Below are 20,216 nucleotides of genomic sequence, written 5' to 3'. Positions count from 1 at the left end.
CAGAGAAGAGAAGGAAATAAAGGGCATCCAGATTGGAAAAGACGAGGTCAAACTGTCCCTGTTTGCAGATGACATGATCCTGTATATTGAACAGCCTAAAACCTCTACAAAAAAACTGTTGGAATTGGTAAATGATTTCAGCACAGTAGCAGGATACAAAATCAACACACAAAAATCAGTAGCATTTCTTTTCTCCAATAGTGAACATGCAGAAGGAGAAATCAAGAAAGCCTGCCCATTTACAATAGCCACCAAAAAAATAAAATACTTAGGAATTGAGTTAACCAAGGATGTGAAAAATCTCTATAATGAGAACTACAGACCATTGCTGAAAGAAATTAGAGAGGATACAAGAAGATGGAAAGATATCCCATGCTCTTGGATTGGAAGAATCAACATAGTGAAAATGTCCATACTACCCAAAGTGATATACAAATTCAATGCAATCCCCATCAAAATTCCAAAGACATTTTTCTCAGAAATGGAAAAAACTATCCAGACATTTATATGGAACAATAAAAGACCACGCATAGCCAAAGCAATGCTGAGCAAAAAAAATAAAGCTAGAGGCATAACACTACCTGACTTTAAGCTATACTACAAAGCTATAATAACCAAAACAGTCTGGTACTGGCATAAAAACAGACACACTGACCAATGGAATAGAATAGAGAATCCAGAAATCAACCCACACACTTACTGCCATCTGATCTTTGAGTATGTATTACTTTTAAATAAAAGATCAAAATGAAACAAAGAAGTATTTGGGAATAAATAAAGTTAAATAGGAAAACCAATCTAAAAGAATGAAATTCAATGCCAGGAATATTAGTGAAGTATTTTCTGTATTTACTCTAAACTCAAACCAGCAGTGCATTTTATCTGGTCAACCTTTTAAAATATAGGCTAACCTTTAGTAGATAAATGAAATAGTTTAATTCCATGTTTTGAATTCACACATAATGTTTCAGAAGAAATAAAAATAGTGCATAATAATAACAGATTTATTGTAGATCTGGAAATTTTTTTGCTTGCAAAACTGATAAAAAAGGATTACTCTTTGTTTTTTTGTTTAACCAAGCTGTTGACAGGGTTTTTTGTTTTTTTTTTAATTTAAAAAAAAACAGTTTAGTTCCTTGCTCAAGGGATACGTATGTACAGTCACCTTCAGATAGAAGAATTTTGCTTGTTATAGACAGAATCTTTCTTGTGGATGCAGGAGTTGACAAAGTCAAAGAAATAAGTGATAAGTTGTTCCTTCAGTTATAATGGATTTTAATAGGGCATTTCAGTTTGACATGAATTTGTGGTAATCCAGGGTAGTTTTAGACAAAGTGCCTTCTAACCATGTCATGTTGGGAGGTTAAGAGATAAAATACTGGAAACATTAAATATTCAGCATTATACGATTAATTGCCAAGTCCAGGTAATCATCCATGGGTCTTATAGAAATGTAAAGGATGACTTTAGATAGACTGGTCAGAGAAGGTTTTGTGTAGGAGCTGAACTGGTCCTTCAGGGAAGGCTAGGACTTAGACATGTGGGAAGATCATTCTAGATAGGGATAATGTGCATATGTTCAGAACAGGAAGTATCTTACTGAATTTAACTAAACCCTGAAGAGCCTTAGGTGAATTCACTTGAGATCTTTGAGGATCGTTAAATAAAGGAACCACTTTATTTATCTCTGTATCTGGGAGCCTTGTACCATTCTCAGCACCTCCAAATCCCATTATCTCCCAGTCTTCACAATGTTCTTCTCAAGTTTTAACATAAGATACTTAACACAGTTCCTGGCACTCAGTAGGTACAAAATAAATGTTAATTGAATGTGCACTTGTTATTCCTAAAGATTCCATTTTGAATGACCTATAAGCAAGTATAATTTTTAAGTGTGTCAATATTTACATATTACAGATAACAAATATGAAAGAGTTTTAGTAACCGAATTGCTAATTGAAAATACTGTGTCTTAGCCACTTAATTGAATAAACTGTCTCCAGAGAGTAATTTGGGTCTTTTCCAAGATGCATTAACTCTTTCAGGTCATTAGGGTAGCACTTATCTCATTGGAGCAGATATTTAATAAATGGTATTCCTGTGATGTGAGTAAATTAATGCACCTCAAAAAGCTTGAAGTTTCACCATGGGTGTTGTAGTTATACTTGAGGAGTTCATCTGTGAATGTGAAACATCAGTACGTAACTGCCCTAAAGAGCATCTTACTTACAATTTAGGTAAATACTAGAGAGCACCTACTTAAGATACTGTGCTAGATGTTGACAGAGATACAAAGAAAAGGCATGGCCTGAATTAAGAGGCAGCAGAGAAGGCGAAAGACTACCAGATGAAATCTTTCAGAGACACAAACTGCTGTGTGGGTTTTAATTAGAGTGAGATATCATAGTTGACAGTCAAGATAGATGGTAATCTCCCGGAAGGCAGGAATCATGACTTGTTCACACAGTATGCTCATTCATGTTTACTCTCTTAGTGTGAGCACATATGTATTTATACACATATATGGTGAATATGAGTAGATCAATTAGAAGCATTACTTTTTTTTTTTTTACAATTTGCACATATGAGGGTATTTCAAAACATTCATGGAAAAATAGAATTAAAAGGTAATTTCAAATCTTTCCATGAACATTTTTAAGTACTTTTGTATGTGCCATGTTTCCCCCATGATAATATGAATTACTAATATCTGGTGTTGGTCTAAAGTAACTATGGTAAGGATGTGAAAACCAAAAGAAAAGCTAGCATCTTTTGGAGATATGCTCATTGGTTGCCTGGTAGCCTCAGTTTGGGTGTTAGCCTCCTGGTGAGATATTGACCTCAGCTAGAAAATGGAATAAGAATGATCTGTTCTACACACCAGCATGTTACACATTTACTTTTAATGGAAAGATAGAGGCAGCAAATTGTCATCTTAAGACCAAGGGGAAGTGACATTAAAATACCACTTTTAAAAGAATTTTCAAAAGAGGAAGGTAGAGATAACACCTCCAAGAGAAGATAAAGCTTGAAAGCTATAGCACCTACCTCTGTTTTCTCATGCATGGGGTTGGCATCTTTTCCATGCATGTGAACTCCGATTAGTAACATGAATGGAGCACAAGTGGTTTGTTAAAGTCAATTAAGTTTTACTTAGATTCACTTTCTTGATCTTTTTGACCATGCTTGATAGATTGAAGAGGTAGTTACAGGCAGAGAAAGAAAAAAAAGATAAATTCAGACATGACCCAAACCTTGGGAGTTATTTAGGGAACAGGAAACAATCCAGTTTAATCAACTGGTAATGATGTAAAAGAACTAATAGGAGCTAGCCCTCCAGGGTTTGATTGGAGCTGTGTTGTGGAAGGTGCTGGATAACAGTGAGGAGATAGAGGTTTATTTTACAGGTAAGGAGGAAGACATTGAAGGACTTGATCAGAGGTATGATGACATTGAGTTAATCTGTAACAGGTTGTGGAATAGGATGTCATGAGATGTGTAAGGCAGGATGACCAGTTGGGGGGCTGTTGTAACAACCTATGTGATAGATAATGAGGATCTGATTTAGAGAGATGAGTATGTAAATGAGAATATTTGGAAGAGGTAATAGACATGAAATATGTAGTATAAAATCTATAGGACTTGGCAGATGATTTGGAGAATAAGACTGAAAGAGTCACAGGTAACTACAAATTTGGATCCAGGATGATCAGAAAAATGATAATGGCATTAACACAAAGAGAGAGGAACTAAGGAGCCGTTTCTTGGTTTCCTCCCTCCTTCCTCTCTTTGAAGAGAGCTGATAGTAAAGAGTTTGCTTGGTCAGGCAGAGTTTGTTGGACCCATGCTTCAGCACTTCCTAAAAAATCTGCTGACTGTTTTCACCTACTTACTGAGATAAGGATGTGAAAATCCAGATGCTCTTGCAGGCCGTGGCAGAGCATGGGAAAAATAAGATGTAAGGGAGATTTGGGAATCATCTGAAATGTAGAAATAACAACAAAAAAAGAGCAAGAGTCAGAATATTTAGTATTCAAGTAGTTAGGATGGAAAATATGGTAGTTGTTGTCACTGGAGTGAAAGAAAACATTCCAAAAGTTTAGAGAATGAATATTAGCAGAAGCTTGGATTTATTGATTGAGGACTTTATTGTAGAGCAAAGGAGAGGAGGAAAAGAAATGAAAGTCACGAGATGATGAGGACATAGAGAAGTTGGTTTGTTTATTAATATTTATATAAAGTGGTTGTGATGCTTCAGGCAGTGTTCTAAGTGGTTTATGGTATTAACTCATTTAATCCTGATGATAGTTTTATGGAGTAGATAATATTATTATTACTGTTTTACAAATGAGGAAACAGGTTTTGAGAGAGGTGATATCATAGTTCCTGGAATGCATTAAGAAAAAAAAAAAAAAGCAGATTTCTGAGCCTTATCCCCAAAGATAATAATAGTCTGTTATATGCTAAGCATTTTATATGTGTTACTTCCTTTAATTCTGACATTAATTATATGAAATATGTACTGTTATTATCCTTATTTTGCAGATGAGGGAAATATGTAAGTCTTAGATTAAGTAACTTGGCCGAGGTTACGTAGTTAATAAGTAGCAGAGCTGATTTCAAGCACAGACTTTCTACATTTCTATATTGCACTCTCATTTTGTAGTTCTAAGGTGGGGCACATGAATCTCTATTTTAAAGTAGTCCTCCAAGTAATTCCTAAGTGCAGATCAATCTTTCCAGAATTTTAACACAAACCGAGAAGAAGGAGTTATATATTTACTGAGCAGAGATAAAACATGGTAGTCAGAGAGAATTCAGAGTTAGAGACCTTGGAGATGGAGTATTTCCTAAGGACAAAGAGTGTTAAGGAATAACAGAGTGGAGGTCATTGGAATTGAGGAGAGAGAGAGAGGAAGACTGTGTGATGATAGAAGGAGTCATTAATGTATTGTGCTGAAACCTATAAGTCTTAATACAGAGTAAAATTGTATTAATTAAATACAGAATTAAATAGCTGAAATTAGTAGCTGAAGTGTTTGTAATGGTGTAAGAAAATCCTGAGCATGGTAGTCAAGGTTGATGAGAAAAGGGAAGAACGTGATGTAAATAGGTAGAATGAACTTTAAAATATGTTTGGCTGAAGTGGGAGGAGAATATATTGAAGCTGTAGTCAGGAATGTGCCTTTGGATTTTGAGACCTCCTTTGTGTCTTCCTGTTCCTTAGAGGTCTAGCACATGGTCTCCCATGGAAAATTGTTGCACTCTCTTTGTCACCTCTCTTCCTTGGGTGATGGAGATGCAAAGGATTACTCAAAGCCCATTTCTTCTGAGCAGCAAGAAACCCCAAAGGAGTTAGTTTCCTGGAACCCTCAAGAAAGAGGCATCCCTCCCCGGGAAATTAACACTGGACTGGGGTTCTTTCTCAGTATTTATTCTCCAGGTCAGAAAGTTACAGAAAAGGAACATAGGTGGAGTTATGGCTAAGTATAGTTTAACAATAGAGCCTGGTAACATCAGTGAAACAACAAAGTGACATTCCATAATGCACTTTGCAAAAGGTTAAGTCAATCCACCAACAAAAGCTTGTTCTTAGCAAATACCATCTTTTCCTACAGCAGTTTCCCCAGTATGTTTACATAGTAACATAGTTACATAGTTACATACAAGTTACAAAGTAACTTTAGGTTAACCTGCTCCAAGGGCATGTGTCCTTAAGCCACCAATTTTGCTGAGTTACAGTTCTTTATCTACAACAGAGACTTTAGCCTGGGGAAAGTTTCCTGTCTTTTGAAACCTTAACATTTCTATATGTAATTTTAAAAAGTTAGGTTATACCTGAAACTACAGGGCTTTGGAAACTAGGCCCTGTGAAATACATTTGCTTTATAAATGTTAGTAGACTCCACAGAAAATATCCTGTGTGACCTTGAGCTAATCTGTACTCTGATGGTCTTGGCTAGAGTGTACCATATATGTAAGTTTAAGTCAAGGTGGTTGATATTGTTGCTCAAGTCTTCTTTGTTTTCCATCCAGGTCTATTAATTATTGAAAAAAGTATTGAAATCCCCAACTGTGAGTGTTGAATTTTCTATTTCTCCTTTCAAGTCTGTCAGTTTTTGCTCCATATATTTTGGATCCCACTTTATGCAAGAGTATACATTTAAAAGGATTAAAATTATACATCTGACCACAACAGAATTAAACAAACAGGAAGAAATTTTGGAACTCCCCAAATATTTGGAAATGAGACAACAAACTTCTAAATACAACATGGGTGAAAGAATAAAGACCCGAAATCAACAATTTTTTGTTTCGACTCCAAGAGCTAGGAAAAGGAGAGAGACTCAAATCCAAAGCAAGCGGAAGTTAGGAAATAATAAAGCCAAAGTGAAAACCAATGAAATAAAAAACAGAACAACAATAGAAAAAAAAATAATGAAACCAAAAGTTAATCCTTTGTAAAAATAAACAAATGATAAATCTTTAGCTAGAATAACCAATTATAAAAGAGAGGTCACAAAAAAATACCAAAATTAGAAATGAAAGAAGAGACATCACTACAGATCCTACAAAACTTAACAGGATTATAAAGAGAATATTATGGACAACTTTATGCCATTCAGACAACTTAGTTGAAATGGACAAATTCCTAGAAAGACACAAAATACCAAAACTGACTCAGGAAGAAATAGAAAATCTGAACTGTCTTATTTCAAATTAAATTAATAATTAAAAATTTTCCTATACATACATAAGCCACACAAATGTTCTATCAAATGTTTAAAGATGAAATAATACCAAATCTTTGCAAACTCTTTCAGAAAATAGAGATAAGGAAACACTTTATCAAAGCCAAAAATATCACAGGCACTTATAGAGCAATATCCCTCATGAACATAGTTGCAACAATCTCAAACAAAATATTAGCAAACTGAATCTATCAGCATGTAAACTGCATTATGTACCATGATTAATTGAGATTTATTTAAAAAATTAATGCAATACACCATATTAATAGAATAAAGGACCAAATCCACATAATTATGTCAAAAAGATACAGAAAAGCACTTGACTCCCATTGATGATTTTTTTTTTTTTTAAACTGGAACTTTCTCAACCTGATAGAAGGCATCTATGGAAACCTGCAGCTAGCATCATAATGGACCTCTTTGAGGTGATAGAAGTATTCTAAAATGATTGTGTTGGTGGTTATACACTGTATACATTCACTTACAAATCACTGAACTGTACACTAAAATGGGTGAATTTTTTGGTACATAAATTATACTTCAACAAAGCTGCATTAAAGCTCTAATGGGATAGAATTAGATTACAGATATGCAAGGATATATGTCCTTCAGAGTGGTGATAATTTTTTATGAGCTTATAGACATGCACCTAGCAGTCCTAATGCAAGTTAATTAACTTATAAATCATGGAAATTTCATCAACACTATACCTTTTTGCATTATGTATTTCAGGATATAAATGAACTAAATATTCATATGTTTCACAAGGGAGTATATTTCAAACTAAATTTATTGTCCCTACTAAACTCTTTCTTCCTGCATTCCTGATTATTGTTCATGGAACAGTTTTTTTTTTTTTGCCCTTCAAATATGCAGTCTTTTAGTCATTGTTTTTATTTCTCCTCCTCTTTCCTTTGCAGAATAACTGGTTAAATTTTGTTCATTTTTTTTCTGTGCCCTGACTCTTAAATTTATCCTAATTGTATAATCTCATTACTACTTCTTTAGTTTAAAACCTCTTTATTTTTTTTCTTCAACTATCTTGGTGGGTTTTCCCTTCTCACTCCTCTCTCTTTACAGTATTCCCTTAATCATTTGTTTTTGCCCTCAACCTCATTGCCTTCCAATCTATTATTTTATATGCTGCCAAATTAATTTACATAAAGTATATTTATCACAATTTAATTCATCTATTCAAAACCTTTTTTTTTTTTTTTTTGGTGACTCCTCATTTTGTATTTTGCTTCAGCACATAAGCTTGGTATTAAAGGTCCTTAGAAGTTGTTGGTAGACCACCTTTCCAGGCTTACCTCTCATTCTTCATTTTTATGTCACCTGAAATATTTGCTGTTTACTTAGATGCCCTGAATCTTCCCAGCACTTTTTGTTTGCTTGTCCTGTTCTGCTGTATTTTGACCTTTCATACGTTCTAAGATTCTGTATGTGTTCTTCTGTAGTACCATGATCTTAAGCCTTTTTGCATTTTCCTAATTAGGAGCTGTGTTGTCCTCCTATAAGTGCTGTTAGCCATTTCTTTACCCTGATGGTTTACCACTTTCTTCTTTGTATTGCTGTCATTCATGTGTGTCTCTGTTACTAAATGAGCACATTGAGGGAAAGATTTATTTTTTAAGTCCTGTTTTTATGTCAGCACAATACCTTGAATATTTTATGTGTTAAATAAATATATATTTAACTTAAAAATCAATGAAAACGTTCTTTTGGAAGCTGTTAAAACTGGGTTTTCTTTGTTAAGAGCTGTTCTGTTGGGAAAAAGAAAAAAAAATGCAAAACATGAGCTATTTGATCTAGGCTTTACTGATCAGGTGTTTGATACAGGACCAGAAAATGCATGTGTACACTTGGAATTTTTTGGTTTGTTTTACTGTGAATGCTAATGAACTATTCACAAGACCATACTAATAGTGCTTTTAATTGTACAATTGCCATTGATAATGAGTATAATTAAGCAGGCAGCCATTCCATTTTCAGAATGACTATTTACTTTTCTTTTGGTTTTCTTATTGCAGAATATTTTAGTCCTTATACAATGGGGAAATTAGACTGTTGTATTGAAATAACTTTTTCTGTTTTTTTTTTTGTTGTTGTTATTAACATTCCATTCACTAGCAACCATATGGGGAAAAACCTATACCTATAGTTTTTGGTAATTTTACATAGAGGTCCTAATTTAAAAATATTGTTATACTGTTTCAGTCTTTCTGTTGTAATATTTTCAGGAATCAAGGTGTCACTTTGAGGGGTATATTACACTGAGTTTTTCTCCTTCCTCTTCTCTGGTTTTCCTTCTAGACATCCTCCATGCAGTAAGACTGTGTACTTTCTGCTGGGCTATCCCCTTGCTCCAGAAAACCAGGAGGTGCCCTTTGGGAGAAAGCCAGAGGAACTCACCTATTTTGCTTTCTTTCTTTCTGCAGAGATCTTAGCTGACAGTTTCTGTCTCATATGGTTCCTCTCCAGGAATTCTTCTTATTTTTTTTAGCTTTTATAATTATTAGCATGGGGACTAGTCCAATGAAAACTACTTTGCTGTGCCTGGAACACAAACTCCTAGGTTTCTGCATTTTAAAACAGCAAATTTTGAAAATTATAGGATTTAATTTAGGCACATTTAAAATATTGCCCAAAAGAAGTTTAGTCTTAGTTCAACTTGATTTCGGAGGAGCTGAAGATGATTTTTTTTTTTACTTTATTATTTCTCCTGCCATAAGAAGCAGTCTAATTTTCAAATTTATCGATGAAGACAAATATAATTTGGCTTTGCTGTAAATCACTAAATATGCGAAGTTAGTAGTCAGGAGAATTGAATTCATAGTTGGACAGATTGAAATCTATGCAAACTGCTACTCCTGTTTTCATGAGATACCAGTATTCTGCAAAAACAATAATTGTGATATAAATGTCACTAGATGCATATTAGCATATATTCATCCATCCATTGTTATCTTAATGAAGGAGCAAAAATCCATTCAGACTCTCAGAAGGAAAAAATAAGGAAAGTGTATTAGAGCCTATAGAGATATATTATGGAACCAAAGGGTAGAAAATCTAAGAACTTATCAACAACTGGATTTCAGACCTATAAAATTATGGAAAACATTTAAAGGTCGCAACCTGTAAATCCCTCTCTCTGGTCATCTATTTCATTCTTTAGTCTCTCTGTGCAGATTGGCTTTCTTTGATTTTCCATCCATGTGGTAAAAGGTGGTTTCCTCAAATAATTTACATCTTCTCACTTTCATTGACCAGCAGAGACTGTATCCCCCCAACACATTTCTGGGAAAGGGAATCTGTTTGGCTAACTGGGGCTTGGCCATCTCCTTGGTGGACATCTCAGCTATGGCTGAGAGGGTGGGATCACAAGGTATAAAGATGGCTACCAGAGTCCGCTATATGGTTGAGGAACGGATCTTAGATGAGGAATGGGTTTTGTAATCTGAGAAGTTATTTAAAATGGATCCTACCACATTAAGTACCCAGGAGGATATTAGTATCTACTTGGATATATGGAGAAACTGAAGACAGGAGATCTGTTAATTCTAAGTCTATAAATCCCATATTTATTTTTAGAAAACTCTGCATGTAAAACCAGGAGCAGCCACAGGCAATATATTAAATAAGGAAGATTAAATGGTAAAGGAGGAATCCATTCAGAATATTACCAATGTTACAGGAATTATAAATCTCAAAATTTTGGCCCTGCTTTTGTAACATGAGATTTCTGACTAGCATGTTAGCAACTGCTGATCAAATATTATAGCAGAAGAGATGCCTAACTATCCCAATTTGTATGTTCTTTAAAGCATTATGTACCTATACTTTGACCACAGAGTCATCCAACATTCCAGGTTCTCAAAAAATAAAGTAGTCGTGATATAACTGGTATATATTTTCAAGTGCTTTCCAACTGTGTTTTTGTGTTTCTTGTCTTCAGTTTTACAGATGAATGACTTTGAAGTCAAACTTGAAACACCCATAAACTTTATTATTTTTGAACTCTTGATCAACAAGAAATAGCAATTCCTGGTACTTAAAAATAGAAAAGAAATTAGTGCCTGAGATACGAAGGAATGTAGAGTCATCAAGAATGTGGTATTATCTTCTGCAGATTTTCTGTGGACAGGATTTATTTGATATTACATGTAATGCCCTTTGCCCCAGAATTCCAATCTTGGGTGATTTTTCCCAGACAAAAGACAACCTGTGTAGCTTTGTTTCCTTTTATAAAAGTGGAAATTTGAACTTATAGGTGTGTGTTTAGAATATCTATGTACAATTTGGGAGATGTAATACATTATGTAATTATTGATATAAGAAATTATATAATTTCTTGATGATTCCATCCATCATCTTACGTGTTTGTCAAGACTTTGTAGTAGAAGATTTAGTTAATTCAAACAAACTTCAGAGAGCTTAGAAATCAAGGTTTTGTGCTGTTGTTGTTGTTCTTTGAGATATTTAAAAATACATTTTACCAATTAGGGTGTCAGAATAAAACTTTACCTGATTTTAAAGCAGTATTTTCCAGCTGGTGGTGAATGGAATTATGAAAAAGAAATAAACAACAATGAAACAAACAAACAAACATCACCACCATTTAGCCAGTGGTTAAAATCACACCTGTGCCTTTCTTATTTTACTTGTGTTATAGATTTTTGTACTGAGTACTAATTTACAGAATTTGTTGTACTTTGGAGACTGTCTTGAATTTGCATATAACAACATATGAATCAAGGCTTCTTTTATCACATTTTTAAAAATTCAGTGATTCTCCGTGTTTTTTTTTTTTTTTTTTTTTTGGTCTTTTTCATGACCGGCACTCAGCCAGTGAGTGCACCGGCCATTCCTATATAGGATCCGAACCCATGGTGGGAGCGTCGCTGTGCCCCCAGCACCGCACTCTCCCGAGTGCACCACGGGCTCGGCCCGATTCTCTGTGTATTTTTGATTTGCTGGTGTGTTGCATGGCTCTGTAGTGGAAGTGAAGAAATATAATGCTTTAAAGAACATATAAATTGGGGTAGTCAGGTATCTTTTCATTAAATAAGGACTATTGGTATCAGTCAGTTTTTGATGAACACTTATTGAGTGAAATGATGTAGAAAAGACTGCTTTAGGAATTCAGAAAAGGGGATAGCTGACCTAGAGTGACCTGGGGAGGATTCATTGAAAAGACAGTTTGGAACTGTTCTTGGAAGGGTTTGTTGGGATTTATTTAGGAGAGAGGGTAATCTAGATTAGACATTCCAGAAATGAGAAGGCCTGACTATATTAAAGGGAAGAGTTAAAATAGGTGATTTTAATTGGAGTATTGAGTTCATGTTGGGGTAAATAAGATAATGATTGGATATATGTATATATTGAAGTCAAATTGTTGTAGATGTTGAAATGAGTAGCCTTATGATGATGGAGGTAGTGTTTTAAGATTTAGTCTGTTGATGGTATATGGCAAGGACTGGAAGAGTAAGAGATGAGAAGCAGAAAATTAAATGAGGTAAACTATATGAGTTTAACTAAGTTCGTGGCTGTCATAATGGTCAGGAAGGGGCAAACTAAATGTTGAGAAAGAGTCTTTAATGGACCTGGGGACTAATTCACTTATGGGCACAAAGGATAGGGGAATGTTTCAAAAGATGGTTGTGAAGTTTTAAACCTGGAGACAGTGAGAATAAGGAACTAACAAACAAAAAGAAGACAAAAGTAATTACTAATTTTATGGAAAGATGATTTAGGTTTCAGAGAAGTTGAAATTTTCAACTTAAAATATCAAGCATGCAGTCACAGATGTGGGACTGGAGTTTGGGAGAGAAATGAGGAATAAACCACATCACGGTAAAGGAAAGAATAGATGTTAAAGCTACTTTTTGAAGTTTGTGACCTAAGGACAGAAAGGAAATAAGATTACATAGAGAGCATAAAGACCATAGCAAGATTTTTGCTGAGAAGTTGGGAATAGTAGGTAGAAAGGAAGAAGCCAGTAGATAGGAATAGACTAACAATGCTGAGAGGTAATAATTAAAGGGACTTTATTGGTGTAGAGAAAAAACCAATGATCTTAAAGTACCTGGGGTTCGAGGATGCTGGTTAATGATGCCCTGATCAAGAAATATTTTATTGTACAGGCCAGTCATTGAATTCTAGGACAATAGAGTCTGAGAATAGTTACTTTGGGTTAGTGTATCTTCATGCATTGGTAGAAACATCTCTGTCACAGTGTTAAAACCAACACCTGAGTGAAACAGTGCATTTGTAGACATCTTTCTGTGCTATATCAATTTGAAATTCTTTTCTGGCTTACTAGCTTTCTTTTGATCACAGATTGCTGAAAATCTTATTAGCATCAGCGCCAAATCTACAGTAATTGAGACCTTCAGTTGATTTGTTAGTAGAGACCAATTCACTATTCTCCCTGACTATTGGGTAGTTTGGGTGATGTATTAACAGAAATAGTATTTGTCATTATGTTATTTCATCAGCATGCTGAATAATACTGCAGTGGCCTCACAAATAAATAAAATAAATTAACCAGTCTGTTAACATGTTTTATACTTTTTCTGTGCGACCTTTATTATACAGAAAATGAAATAAAGTCCACTTACTGCCACCTATAGGTCCATTCTTACTGGCAGTTTGTATGCTCTTAGTGAGTAGAGGGTCATGGGTAAGAGCCCAGGCTTTAGAGTCATTTAAATTTGGTTGAAATCCTGGCCTGTTATTCTGTAATTATAATACCTTAGGCTGGTTTCTTAATACCACTAATTCTGTTTCTTCGTCTCCAAAATGTAGATAGGAACTCTGACTTCATAGATTTGAGGTTCAAATAAGATCTGATGTTTTTAAAATTTCTGGTAAGTACTGAGTAGTGAATTTATACTTATAATAGAGACATATTGCTTTAAAAGTTACTTGGGACTGCATCATATTCACAGTATGCTTCATAAATATTCTTTGATGATAATGCTTAATAGGGTCCTTAAATCTTCATTGAATGAATGAATGAATGGTTATATGGGACCCTGAGTCTCTGAAAAGCTTTTATATGAGTCATGGCTAGATTTGGTTGCCTACCTGTGAAATACCATTTGGGTATCTTAAAATTTTAAATGTGGTGAGTGATTATAGAAAGCAATTAATATACTTTAGTTCCAGATTAGATATTCTTAGGAACCATGGTGATTTCTATTCCAGATCTGCTATTTTCTTTCACAGCAGTGGAAACTTTTTAGAATGTAGGTTTTAGAAATAGTAGAACAGCTCATTCTAGCCCCTGCCCCAACCCCTGTGGCTGTAAAGTAGATTGATTTTATAAGCAGGACTTGTTGGCAGTAGTTGATCAAAAAAGCAGTTGCTTTTCTTGCTTTAACACTCTCAAGATGAGTAGTGGCCCTAGAAATTCTTTTCAGGTCAAGACCTCTTATAAGGCCTCTCTTTCTATACCTCTCCTTGGCAGTTTGTTGGAGTCCGTGTCCACTGTACTGTTAGAGTGAAGGGAAAGAGCATGGACTCTGGAGTCATTCCAGCCGGGATCACTTTGCAGTTCCTGAATCTCTCTAAGCCCTATTTCTTTATTTATTGTCCAAGAATTTACCTGATAAATTTTGTGCTTTAAATGAGATAAATGGATTAGCACCTTGCCTGCAGCATAGTAAGCCCTCAGTAAATATTATGGCCTTGCTGCGAATACTGATGTAGTTCAGAATAATAAGGATTAAGTTATGATTAAAGAAAAATATTGTTTAACTCACTCAGCACAGTGCCTGGCATAGTGCCTGGCACAATATGCACTCAATAAAAATGTTCCATTTACCCCTATGTTCAAATGCCCACCACATGCTGTTCCCTATGAGTATGTAACAAGTAGATGACTTTCTGGCTGTAATGACTCTTTCTCAGATCTCCAACTGGAAAAATGAATAGCCAGGTTAATATCCTTATGAATGTCTAGGGTGAGGTTTTAGAATTAGATTTGCATGGTTTTAAATGGCTTTTCATACCATATGATTATCTCAATAGATGCAGAAAAAGCATCATTGGCAATATTCAACATCCTTCATGATAAAAGCTGTCAACAAACTATGTTTAGAAGGAAAGTATCTTAACACAATAAAAGCCATATATAACAAACCCAATGTCAAAATCACCCTGAATGGGGAAAATCTAAAAGCTTTTCCTTTAAGAATAAGAACTAGACAAGGATTCCCACTTTTACCACTCCTATTAAACATAGTATTAGAAGTACTAGTCAGAGTAATCAGGCTAAAGAAGGAAATACAGGGCATCCGAATTGGAAAAGATGAAGTAAAATTGTCTGTTTTCAGATGACATGATTCTATATATAGAAAAACCTAAAGACTCCACAAAAAACTCCTAGAGCTGATAAACAAATTCAGTAAAGTTGCAGGATACAAAGTTAATATAGAAAAATCAGTAGTGTTTTTATATACCAACAATGAACTAGCAGAAAAAGAAGTCAAGAAAGCAAGTCCATTTACAATAGCTACCAAACAAACAAACAAACAAAATAACCAAACCTATGTATTAATTTAACCAAGGAAGTGAAAGATCTCTACATGGAGAACTACAAAATACTAGTGAAAGAAATTAAAGAGGACACCAAAACATGGAAAGATATTCCATGTTCATGGGTTGGAAGGATCAATGTTTTAAAAATGTCCATACTACCCAAAGCGATCTACAGATTCAGTGCAATCCCCATCAAAATACCAATGACATTCTTCACAGAAGTAGAAAAAACAATGCTAACATTCATATGAAACAACAAAAGACCCAAAATAACCAAAGAAATCTTGAGCAAAAAGAAATAAAGCTGGAGATATTATACTACCTGACTTCAAATTGTATTACAAAGCTATAGTAACCAAAATAACCTGGTACTGCATACAAACAGACAGTCAGAACAATGGAATGGAATAGAAGACCTAGAAATCAACCTACATACCTACAGCCAACTGATCTTCAACAAAGCAACCAAGAACATACATTGGGGAAAAGACTGTGTTTTCAATAAATGGTTGGGAAAACTGGGCATCCAAATGGAGAAGAATGAAACTAGACCCATACCTCTGACCATATACTGAATCAACTCAAAATGGATTAAAGACTTAAGTATAAGACCTGAAACTATAAAACTCCTGGAAGGAAACACAGAAGAAGCACTTTAGGATGTAGGACTGGGCAAAGAGTTTATGAATAAGACCTCAAGAGCACAGGCAACACAAGGAAAAGTAAATAGATGAGATTATATCAAACTAAAGAGCTTCTGCACAGCAAAGGAAACTATCAACAGAGTGAAAAGATAACCTACAGAATGGGAGAAAATATTTTCAAACTATGCATCTGACAAGGGATTAATATCCAGAATATATAAGGAACTCAAACAACTTAATAGTAAAAAAAACCCAAAAATAAAAACAAATAATCTGCTTAAAAAATGGGCAGACATTTTTCAAAGGAAGACAGACAAAATGGCAATAGGTACATGAAAAAATGCTCAGCATTACTAGTCACCAGGGAAATGCAAATGAAAACTACATTGAGATATCATTTCACCCCAGTTATACTGGCTATTATCAAAAAACAGAGAATAACAAATGCTGACAAGGATGTGGAGAAAGGGGAACCTTGTACACTGTTGGTGCGAAAGTAAATTAATACAGCCATTTATGGAAAACAGTATGGCATTTTCTCAAACAACCACAGATAGAATTACCATGTGATCCAGCAATCCCACTACTGGATATATACTGAAAGGAATGGAAATCATCATGTTGAAGGGATGTCTGCACTCCCATGTTTATTGCAGCTCTATTTACAATAGCCAAGATATGAAATCAACCTAAATGTCCATCTACAAACGATTAGATAAGGGAAATGTATATATACACAACAGAAATACTACTCAGCTGTAAAAAGGAATGAAATTCTGCCATTCACAGCAACATGGATGAATTTGGAGAAAATTATGTTAAGTGAAATAAGCCAGGTACAGAAAGAGAAAACCTCATGTCCTCACTCATAAGTGGGAGCTAAAGAAAGAAAAAAAGGAAGAAAGAACTATTGTGTTAGTCTGTTTCTGTTGCTTATAACACAATACCTGGAACTGGGTGATATGTAAGAAAACAGAACTTATTGCTTACAGTTTCAGAAGCCAGGAAATCCAAAGTCCGGGAAACATATCTGGTGAAGTTCTTCTTTGGTGGTGGCTTAACAACAACACAAGGGCCTCACATTGAGAAAATGGTAGAGCAGAGAGAGAGACTAACTTCCTCATTCACTCCCTTTTTAAAGCCACCAGAACCACTCCCATTATTATAAGAATGGCTCCATCCATTCATGCAGGTACAGTCCTCACAATCCAGTCACCTCCCCAAGGCCCCACCTTTCAGTTACCACTAAAGGATTTCTCATCCTCAGTGGGGATTAAGTTTCAATGACTTTGGAGGGGTGTTCAATCCACCACAAATGTCAAAATATTACGTTGAACTTTCAGAAGGAGAGAACAGAACTGTGGTTACTAGAAGAGTAAAGGGGGAGGGGGATAGCAAGAAATGAGTTAATGGACACAAAACAACTAGTTAGGAGAAATAAGTTCTATTGAGGTACAGTTGAGCTAGACACCTATAATTAACATTAATTTATGTTATCAAATGACTAGAAGAGAGGAGATTGAATGCCCTGAAAACAAAAGAAATGATTATGTTTTGTATTGATGAGTACGCTAATTATCCTGACTTGATCATCGTACATTGTACACAGGTTTTCACATTACGCTCTATACCTCAGGAATACATATAATCAATTACGTTTCACTAAAATAAAATAAAGTGTTTTTTCTTAACAGCACATAAAAATGTATGCATTAAACTCTTTTTCTGGTTGTACAGATGCTATTGACTGAGTACTTGGATATGAAAAATACTCGTACGGCCTCTGAACCATCAGCTCAACTAAGCTATGCCAGTACTGGACGAGAGTTTGCAGCTTTTTTTGCCAAGAAGAAACCTCAAAGGCCAAAAAGTTCTCTTTTCAAGTAAGTATCACTCTGCTGGTAAGATAGCAGGTGTCAAAAGTGATAGAACCAAATAGGATGACTGTCTGCTTTATTGACAGCCATTGCTTCTCTTGCTAAAGTTGATCCGAGGTAATTTATAGAAAGTGAATGTATATTCAATTTTGCTTACCTTTTTTTTTTTTTTTTTTCCCCTGTAAGGTGAAGTGGCTATTTTGGACTATGGTTACTGGACTATCTGGAACTCTGAATACAAATTTCTGGAACTTATTTCTGAGGAGTTTCATATAAAATTAAGGGAAATGAAACTCCCCAGTTGTTTCTGGGGAATTTTATATGAAATCAAATGAAATGTGTCAGCCTTGAAAATGTCCCAAGTGCCAAGAAACAACCTTTGCTAATAAGGTTATGCAAATCTCCGTGGTTAAGCAGTATTGGTCTTTATGTGGTTAGATGTTTAATAAAGGAACAATCTGGAAATTCATTTTTTCTAATTACTATTTTAGTTAATCCCACCAGGTCATGTGCCCAAATTGTTTATCTCTTGCTAACGACTAATAGTTTATAATGACAATAATAATAACAGCTACCACTGATTGAGTGCTTCCTAGGTACCAGGTACTGTACTAGGTGATTTTCTTAAAATAATCCCAATTAAACATAATTTAATTTGAATTATACCAATTTTGAGCAGCAGCAGTAGCTAACATTCATTTAATAAGTGCTAGCCACAGCATTAAGACATTTTCATGTATTATCTCCTTTACTCATTACACCAACCTTATAGGCAAAAGTTCTGTTTTTAATCCTTTTGTACATATAAAAACCTTGAGACACAAGTGAGGTTAAGTAATTTCTGTAATGTTACATGGCTATCCAGTGATAGATGCAGGATTTAAATACTGGCAGTTTAACTCCAGACCTATGTGTCCTTTTGAGGGGTTAATAAATATTTAAGGAGTTGTATCTGTAAATATAAGCATGTAAAGTGACTACAGAAGTATAATCTCAGTATTTTGAATTCACTCTTTTTTAATATCTGAAGCCCCTAGTACCTTTTATTGATTCACTTTTGAGATATGTTACTTATCTTGGATTCATAGCGTTTTTAATAATTAAGGAAAGTTTCAACAGTTCATTTATCTTGTGGTGTAGCAGAGAGGAGTTTTAGTGTGTTCCCGCCTGGAATAAAATCCATTTTATTTTTTCCTGTTTAAACAGTTTTATTCAGAAGGTAGATGCAATATTAGTTAAAGGGCTTTAGATTGCATGTAACATAAAACCTCAAATAGAATAGATTGAACTCGGAAAGTTATGATGTTACACAATAAAGACGAATATGGAGGTTTCCTTAATTCAACACTGTAATATCAAAAAGTACCCAGCCCTTTCCATCGCTCTGCCTCGTCATCCTCAACACATCAGGAGTGTTTTCTATTGTGATCACAAAGCACATCAGTTCCAGTCCAATAAAGATGGTGATACCAAGGAAATAGAATGTGAATGTTCCTGTGAACCTCTCTCTCTTTCTTTTTAATTCATAGACTTTATTTTCTAGAGCAGTTTTAGGTTTACAGAAAAGTGAAGCGGAAGTACAGAGAGTTCCCTTATACGCCCCCCACTTTGCCCAGTTTCTCCTATTAACATTTTCCATTAGTGTGGTATACATGTTACAGTTGATGAACCAATATTGATATATCATTATTAACTAAAGTCCATAGTTTACACTAGTGTTCACTCTTTGTGTTGTACAGTTCTAAGGGGTTTTAACAAATGTATAATGGTACATACTCACCATTACAGGGTCATACAGGAAAGTTTTACCGCACTAAACATCTTCTGTGTTCCACCTATTCATCCCTACTCTCTTCCTTAACCTGTGTCAACCACTGATGTTTTTACTGTCTCCATAGTTTTACCTTTTCCTGAATGCCGTGTAGTTGGATTCATACAAAATATAGCCTTTACAGACTGGCTTCTTTTGCTTAATAATATGCATTTAAGTTTCTTTCATGTCTTTTCATGGCTTGATAGATATTTCTGAATCACTGAATAATATTCCTTTGTGTGGATATATCACAACTTGTTTATCTATTCACCTGTTAAAGGACATCCTGGTTGCTGCCAACTTCTGGCAATCATCAGTAAAGCCCACTATAAACACTTCTGTGCAGGTCTTTGTATGTACATAAGTTTTCAACTCATTTTGGTCATTACCGAGGAGCACAATTGCTAGATCATATGGTCAGACCATGTTTTGCTTGGTAAGACACTGTCAAACTGTCTTCCAAAGTGACTACACCATTTCAAATCTTTTTTATTAATAACTTATTATTAAATATCCATTTATTAATCTTTTCTGCCAGTGACAAATCCCCTCTGCAGGGTTCCCTCAGGTTCTAAGATTGGGTCTA

At 34.8% G+C, this 20,216-nt stretch overlaps 1 protein-coding gene across 2 annotated transcripts in view; it reads left to right on the top strand.

Annotated features, from left to right (window-relative positions):
• EXOC4 (exocyst complex component 4) overlaps nt 1-20,216 on the top strand; it is a 791,906-nt gene that overhangs the window by 205,240 nt on the left and 566,450 nt on the right. For both annotated transcript variants that reach the window (XM_063100340.1, XM_063100341.1), the window contains exon 8: nt 17,678-17,823. In XM_063100340.1, coding sequence (XP_062956410.1) covers nt 17,678-17,823 — 146 coding nt within the window. The remainder of the gene's footprint in view (nt 1-17,677; nt 17,824-20,216) is intronic.

Source organism: Cynocephalus volans, chromosome 6, assembly GCF_027409185.1.
Source record: "Cynocephalus volans isolate mCynVol1 chromosome 6, mCynVol1.pri, whole genome shotgun sequence".
NCBI classification, from domain to species: Eukaryota; Metazoa; Chordata; class Mammalia; order Dermoptera; family Cynocephalidae; genus Cynocephalus; species Cynocephalus volans.
This window is presented reverse-complemented; position numbering and strand designations above follow the sequence as displayed.